At 36.3% G+C, this 8,198-nt stretch overlaps 1 protein-coding gene across 4 annotated transcripts in view; it reads right to left on the bottom strand.

The window, feature by feature from the left end:
- Positions 1–669: 669 nt before the first annotated feature.
- The window catches only part of LOC107867253 (peptidyl-prolyl cis-trans isomerase FKBP62), an 11,351-nt gene continuing 3,822 nt past the window's right edge, over positions 670–8,198 (bottom strand). Inside the window, exons 2-13 of one of the 4 annotated variants that reach the window (XM_016713408.2) lie at positions 7,767–7,853; positions 6,996–7,250; positions 6,715–6,795; positions 6,526–6,606; positions 4,996–5,190; positions 3,465–3,554; positions 2,932–3,107; positions 1,843–1,965; positions 1,604–1,750; positions 1,256–1,383; positions 1,056–1,176; positions 670–920 (exon numbers count right to left, since the gene is read on the bottom strand). In XM_016713408.2, the coding sequence (XP_016568894.1) occupies positions 879–920; positions 1,056–1,176; positions 1,256–1,383; positions 1,604–1,750; positions 1,843–1,965; positions 2,932–3,107; positions 3,465–3,554; positions 4,996–5,190; positions 6,526–6,606; positions 6,715–6,795; positions 6,996–7,250; positions 7,767–7,853 (1,526 nt within the window). In that variant the 3' untranslated portion in view covers positions 670–878. The remainder of the gene's footprint in view (positions 921–1,055; positions 1,177–1,255; positions 1,384–1,603; positions 1,751–1,842; positions 1,966–2,931; positions 3,108–3,464; positions 3,555–4,995; positions 5,191–6,525; positions 6,607–6,714; positions 6,796–6,995; positions 7,251–7,766; positions 7,854–8,198) is intronic. The other 3 variants (XM_016713407.2, XM_047411110.1, XM_016713409.2) reach the window with 3 other exon arrangements.

Genomic DNA, 8,198 nt, shown 5'->3' with positions numbered 1-8,198 from the left:
AAAGCTTTCCGGTGTAGGATCCATGGGGTTTATCAACTTGAATACAACCAATTTTTAATACCAACATCCATAACTCCTACCTTCTATTGCGGGTTATCCAATTTTTCACATAAAAATTGAAAAAGAAAAAATTACCTGCAATAGCAGGTCAAATTTATCTAATAATATAAAATATTTTATACATTGACAATGCACAAAAACTTAAATTTTTGTGCTTGTCAAACCCCTTAAAAGTTAATCCCTCTGTCTCATATTACTTGATATATTTGTATTTTATATAATTCTTAATGAAAAATTAATAAAAGTTGCAAATTAACTTGTTAAACTCACATTAAATATAGTTATTACCTATTGAAGTTAATTACTCCCAATTATTTTGATTTTATTTTAATAGAAATGGCAAATAATATGAAACGGAGGGAGTACTAAGTTACGCTCCCTAAAAGAAATATAGCTATTCTTTCTTTCCTCCTTATAATTTTTTTGTACCTCTTTTTTTCCTTTTAAGCCATCTTTAATGTTGTTTGAAGTGAAGTTAAAATTATCAAACTAACCATTAAAATTTTTGGAGGCCTCAAAATTTTGGGAAGTAGCCTCAATCCTCATCCTTTGAACAGATAGCCTTGTTAGTCGATCGAACACAATAAGCCAAGCCAGCAGAATTAAATGTACAACCAGAAAGTATCACTTCACATTTTAAGATAAAATAAAATTGAGGACCTTTCTGTATTACCTTGTCTATACATGCTTTTCTGTTAGTTTTAAGAAAAGTGTACAAGTACAACAACTCTTCAGCTAGATTCAACTTCCAATCAATTATCAGCCTATGTTGATTTCACCAACATTTTCTTCATTCTTGCTCTCAGTTTCTTCAACTTTTAATCTCTGCCAAATTGGAACAATGTCGGGATCTGATTAGCCTGGATAATTGGCATAGTTTCTCGATTGATTAAAGAATTCAATTTCTAATACCAGAAAGAGGATTAAGATATTCAAATTGCGCGCAAATGAGCCAAAATCATTCAACTAAAGAATGAAGTCATCATGAAACAAACCTTTGCTGCCGAAGAGTTTTCATTTGACAAGCGTGCAAACATTGTTGCATAGAGTTTTGCGTCTCTCATGTTGCTCTCTGCTTGGAGCTGTTTTAGTGTCTTCTGTATCAGTTTCACCTCCCTGAGCCACAGAAACTCGTTGATGATTCATAATGATCAAAAGAATTATCCACCAATATTGGAGTTATGAATTGCATTACCTGTTTTGTGGATCTATTTCAAGTGCCTTCTTGATATCCATTTCCGCCAAGTGCAGGTCAGCTGTTTCCATAAAAGCTTGTGCTCTCCTATATAATGCTTTCACATTGCAGGACTCAACTTTTAAGACCTATGACCGATGGGAAAGGATAAGGATGAAATTAGGCCGTGCTTGCATGGTTTTGAAAAGACGAGATCACCAGTTCATTCACAAGAAAAGGAAGAACGCCTTTTAATCAGTTGATACAGTATGCACTGATAATTCCATTACTACAAAACATGCTTATCCATCCAATTTACATGAAAATAGCATTGTTCTATTGATTTATCTTGTTACATATGTACATTACCTTGGAACACTGCTTGATTGCTTCCTGGAAATAATTCCGTTTGAGACAAGCAGCAGCACCATTCAACCAGCATGCCACTTTCAATGATTTAACTATCTTTTGATCATCATCTTCAAAAGGTTCATCTTCATTAATACAATCAATAGCCTGAACGAAATAAAAAAAACAACAACGTACAAATCATAAAGCATCTAACAAAAAGTCGCACATTCTAAACATTGACCAATCCACTGAGATACCTTCTCATATTTCTTCACTGCGCTTTGATACTTCCCGTCTTTGAAGAGCAGGTTGCCTTCTTCTTTCTTCCTCTGGGCCACTTGGATTCTCTCATGGTTATTCATTTCCCCAGGATCTTTTTCCTTGTGTCCCAAAAGGAGAAAGTTAGAATCTTGTGAAATTTGTACGTATCAACCCAAAATAAATAAGAGAGAAATTTAGCAAAATGATATTCAGAATCAAAATTTTGCCATTAAGAGCTTAACTTCACTAAATAAGCACTCCTTCCAACCCAATTAAGTTGTCCTATTTTCACAACAATAAGCACCTCCATCCATCCCAATTAAAGTGTCTTACTTCCACTCGATGATCCAATTTACCAAGCATCAGAGTGAAGATTACCATATTCAATGCATGAGTTTTAGTTACAAAGCGCTAAATAGATTAACATATTAAATTTGACCTGAAACTCAAACTATAGTAGTTAATAGGTCAGGATTCGTCGATAGGGGGCTGAGACTTGAAAATTTGAACACCAATTATCTGGAAATCAAATTACTGAAACTTGAAAAAAGAAGGCATGAACAACGCATCTAACGACATTATTCGACCTAGAAAATCTTTTCCTATAGAAGAAAAACAGGCATGAAATCACACCTGAACTACCACAAGATATCTCAAAAATAAAAAAAAGAAGAGAGAGAGAACTTCATTATGAAGAGAGAAGAGACTTTTCAGATGTTCCAGAGAAGTATTATTAGTGGCTATTTGGTTCCCTAGTATGTCTCAGTAAATTCCCACAAGTCTCAAAACTACTTGGGGTTACTTGTAAGATTAGATATAACTAAATCTTGTCAAAAAAAGAAAAAACACAGGAATATATTTGCAAACTTAATCAATCAGTCCAAGCAATCATGTCATTTAATGTTCAGGTTTCTTCATATGTTAGACCCTTGAAATTTAACTACATTTGCCAAACATAACTTTGAGCCACTTGTTTGGGTCATTTACACATCATTGCTGCATGCGTCCTAACACTACATTCGCTGAACCATATGTACCTAGCCAAATATGTCTTGGCAGATTACAGACTTCCACTCAGAAATTACCTTTGTGAACTCCAACAACTCAACTTCGAAAATTATGGTTGAGCAAGGAGGGACCATCGCAAGATCCCGCTTCACTTCAGTATTTCCAAAGCCATAGTCAGGTTTAACTGTCACTATTGCGCGTTCACCCTTCTTCATTGTAATAACAGCTTGGTCCAGTCCAGCAACGACTTGTTCTGCATGCAAAACAGCACAACATAATCATAGCAAGGCAAGGTTCGTAGGCATAAGTTAAATAAGTTTAGAAGCATCACTGAAGACTTGGCATATATGTAGGGTTCCTTCGTATAGTCTATTCATATTACACAAAATCTAAAGAGTTTAGAGCTTTCAGAAGAAAGTCATGCTGATAAAACTTTTACTTCAAGGCAAAGGACCAAGGGCTTACCACAAGAACCTCAATTAACACAACAAACCTTATTACCTTATGAACCTTATTACCTGATGATTTCAAGGGTGGATAACGGGAATAAATACATCACATGCTTAATTATCAGCCATAAGTGAATTTTAAATTTGTTCAATGTACCGACCTTCATCAGTTATAAACTTCAATGCATCCACTCCATCAAAGCCTCTTTTCTCAAACAAAGTGCCGTCCTCAAGCTTAGCTGTGTATCTAACTGCAGATTTGAAACAAAAACCAAGTAGTGAGCAGATTCTCCATACTCAAGCTGAATCCCATTACCAGCACTTAAACTGGACCCAACCCCTTAAGCTAATTCTGCAGTTACATTCCTCAAAATAGCTGAGCACATGCGTGTGCCTTTCACTGAGCTAGTAAGGCAACATTTCCATCTTTGCAGTCCTCTTTCTCAGGATGATGAAGGACGACGCAATATGACATTTGATGAAGCGTGAAAAAAAGTAGTGTTAGGAGTACCACCAACATCCACCTATTTAGTCCTCTTCATGATACATTAACCCACTTTCATCTCAACTAGGTTAAGCTATTTTAGCTTTGTCGCGATTTAGGGAACTGTTGCTGTCGTTACTTAATTACCAGTTGACTAGGATTTGGCCCCCAAACTTTGACCAATTATTAGAATATGGCCTTCACTTTATTTATTTATTTTTTTGGGTCTGCATCAGTTTTCAGCATTTGAACAGACTTTTATAGAAGTTTAACCAGTTACCAATTTAGTTGGAGAGCTTTCTCTTCTTAACATCAATATGAGGTTTCCCTGCTACATATTTGTGTACAGTCATTGTTTTACATTTAAAGCGTCTTCTGGTTCACGGACTATTTAAAGAGACAACAACAACAACAACAAACCCAGTGTATTCCCACCTAGTGGGGTCTGGGGGGTAAGATGTACGCAGTCCATACCTCTACCTCTAAAGAAGTAGAAAGGTTGTTTCCGATAGACCTCCGGCTCAAGGCACGAGATACCACACAAACACATAGTAAAGCACAGAAGCAGATTACATAACATAACATAAATACGGCACCCATAAGTAATATAAAACAGAGGAAAGCAGAGGAAAGCACACAGATTCGTAATAAAACATGGAACACGGAACACGGAATCATAACAGGAATAAAACTCCCACCAAGTAATTCCCTACACTAGCGACCCAAACTGGCCCTAGTCCTCTGCCCTAATTCGCGTCCTCCAGACCTTCCTATCTAGGGTCATGTCCTCGGCTATTTAAAGAGAGATTATAATTATTGGCTTGTAAGCCGATAAACAATAATACTTTGATTGCTAGGTAGGGATTATAATACCAAAGTCAGACCCCACTTTGTGGGATTATACTGGGTATGTTGTTATTGTTGTTGTTGACTCCATCCCACAAAAAGAGGTTAAGAACAAAGTGTTCCCGCCTTAGTTAATAGAAAGCGTAAGTCATATCCAAGGCACAAGTCTCACCCATAATGATGAAATCTCACAAATAATCAAGGGTAAAGCAGACAGATATGATCCAAATGCATACTCGAAGCCTTACAATTTCATGCAAATCCACTGCTACCCAGCCTTTTATTAGTAACATAATATCAACTATCCGTATTTATTACCCCAAGGACGAAAAGGTAACACACACATAATTCTGAATACTTACTAGTTACAGCAGCACCTTCGTTTGCAGTAAGAGTGCCCTCTCCCTCTTTTAGAATCTTCTTTAAAACTCCCAGATCACCAGTCAAATTTATTACAGGTTTGAAAGAAACTAGTTCAAGATCAATACTCAGAATAGAACTTGGAGGAATTGAAGGGACACCATTTGCACAGTCCTTATCACCATCGACAAAGGCATCTGCAAAGATGTTGGGGTAAAGAAAATTTTAAGAATGAAAAGAACTGTTGGAACCTTTTCAGGCTGATAAGGAAGGATAGGAAACCATTCCTGAAGAATATCTTGTTATCACAAAAGTCAGGAAAACTGCGAGTAAATTGTGTTGAGAGCTCATGCAATCATTTTAAGTTGGTGTGCTTCTTCCTCACTCTTATGATAGCACGAAATTCTTCATACTATACTATCTGAACCTCCAACCATTTGATAGCTTTCATAACTTAAGCTTTTAGATGAAATTGTTACAAACTTCAAAAGGTATAAGTGATAAGGGACCAAAACATTAAATTTGCGAATCTGAACTAAATTTCTAATGACTTATGTCTAAAATGCCTAAAATTATTCCATACCGTACTATCTGAATCTCCAACAATCTGACAGCTTTATGGTAATAATAGTAATGTATAAAATGAAGTTGGTTTATGTTCACTCAATTGATGACAAAAGTCGGTACCTGCGGATACATTTAATAGAACAATTTCAAACTTATTAATTAAGGCAACTCCATTTACATGGAAAGATCTTTCTTGCTCATTACTAACAACAGCTGACCAGACAGCACTGAACTAGAAAAATCACCTTCAACAGTCAAACGACTAAATTAGTGATTAGACAAAAACAAAACCGAAAACCTAATAGAGGCAAAATATGACCAGATACCATATTCTAGTGGCACTCCATTTCTAAGATCTCACAGCCAGCTACTGCCGCAAAAAGGTACTTCAAAAAAAATCAGAATGTACGACTATCTACTACCATTTTCTTCTATAGGAACGCATATCATATGTCAGTAGGGAAAATTTGAATTCTGCTCACTTGGTACACTTGATTCGCTTTTGTATAATGTAACATAATCCAAAATAGCAAGAAGTGGCAATAACTCACAGTTCATCTCCCGTACACAGATATGAATCAGTACCAAAGTCCCTATTAAGAGTCGAGGCTTTCCTAGAGATAAATTTAGAAATTGTGATTATCTTAACCTGCCATTCAAGAATTAACGTTATGATAAAACTGTCCAAATAGAGATAATCTTTCAATCTTAACAGACACAGTAGGCTGCAGCTGATGGTTCATTGTTGATCAACCAAAGCACATGAAGGCACTCAACCACAATTGGAGTACCAGTGTTTGAGATTGTCAAACATTTTCCAGGCCCACTACTCGCGAATAATCTGCTTTCTTTATCCAGACTAACTTATTATCCATGAATTATACTCTTGAAACCCACGCCTCCCCCCAAAAAGTAACCCAGATGTCAACCAAAGAATGATAAAAGAGTGAGTTGGGAAGACGTACACTGAGGCTGAACAATTAAATTCACTTTCTCTCCCTTTTTCATTGTTTTGATCGCTTTTGGTAAGGCTTGACAAAAATGACCTAAAAGAAAGCAGAGCTAGTCAGTCAAATGTGGGGATATATCATCAGTGATACTTGACAGCACAAGTTTGTTGATCCTCAAGCACAAAAGCCAAGATACCAAGGTACCATCTTTGACATAAAACTCTACTCCATGTTCAGGTGTTTCTGCAACAGTGACACCATCAAGCAGCCTCGCCACATACCTTACTGCAAAATCAAAATGGAAAAATCAAGAACATCTTATAATTAAACAACTGATAAATGCAATATCACAAGCAAGACCACATAAAATGTAGATACTGGAACTAGTAGCAACTTTATTGGGTCAAATATTTCTTTTCTGTTTTTCTTTTGGTTTTCCTTGCAGTTAATTCTTTTTGTGGTAGAAACTAAACACATTCAATTACCTAGAACTTCATCCAAGTCACCAGGAGGTCCTATCAGCTCCCCCTTCTCCATTATTTTCTTAATAATACCACCATCCTTGCAGACATCCACCATTGTGATCCATGACACAAGTTCGACCTCAAACTGAACAACCATATTTAATGAAGAATCCGATTCTGTCGATCCAGAACCAGTTTCCAAAGGCAGAGTGAACAGTGCTGTTTCACCTTTCCTCATCGTGACAATTCCGCAATCTAAGCCAGCAGCAACTTTCTCTAACCAACCAAAGCAGACTAATTAAGCTTAATCCGTGGAAACCAAATCATGGGTGCAGATACCAAACATCAGCAAAAGCAACTACTTTTTCCTACAATCTCTTGAGCAAATTATAAGGAAAAATAGTAAAGAGGACTGGACAATTATAGAAAATAACCATCTTTCACAACTTTAGACATTATTACACCCTCCGTTTTAATTTGTTTGTCTTACTTTCATTTATAGTCCGTTTCAAAAAGAATGCCTCTTTCCTTTTTTTGGCAACTCTTTTATTCTAATTTCCATGCGGCATGTTTAGACCACAAGATTAAAGGGCACTTTGGTACATTCTACCTATCTTTTAATTTAAGTCCATAAGATTCAATAGCCTACTTTACTTTCTTAAACTCTGTGCCAGATCAAAACCAGACAAACAAATTGAAACACATGGAGTGTTGATTATCAAGTGCAGGCCGATAAAGGATTAATTAGGGAACTACTATGAAGGGAAAGTAACAAGAGTACCAAGAACGCACCTTGGCCAAGCTTGAATGTAACGGGTTCACCTTTGTCCCTGGTGGAAACAGATTTGGTTCCATCAAGTAGGATACCAACATAGTGAACTGCAACTCAATATAGAAACCAAGAAATGAGGCAAAAGCATTTCAGCTAAAAACAAAAACAAATATTTACCCTTGCGGTATTTGACTGGATATGGAATTCAATAAAATAAAATTTCACCCAAATAGTATGTTGCTGGAGTTCAAGAAACACACTAATAAATTGATCAGCTGATTAAATAAACTAGAGAAAATGGTCAAAAACACACCTCAAGTATCACATTTTTACGAGTTCCCTACCCTAGCTGACCGATCAAGTGTTCACTTTTCTTACCTGAACTATCACCAACCCTGAACTATCACCAACGATTAATCAAAATATCTTTTGATAAATAGTTGGTTATAATT

Source organism: Capsicum annuum, chromosome 4, assembly GCF_002878395.1.
Source record: "Capsicum annuum cultivar UCD-10X-F1 chromosome 4, UCD10Xv1.1, whole genome shotgun sequence".
NCBI lineage: Eukaryota > Viridiplantae > Streptophyta > Magnoliopsida > Solanales > Solanaceae > Capsicum > Capsicum annuum.
This window is presented reverse-complemented; position numbering and strand designations above follow the sequence as displayed.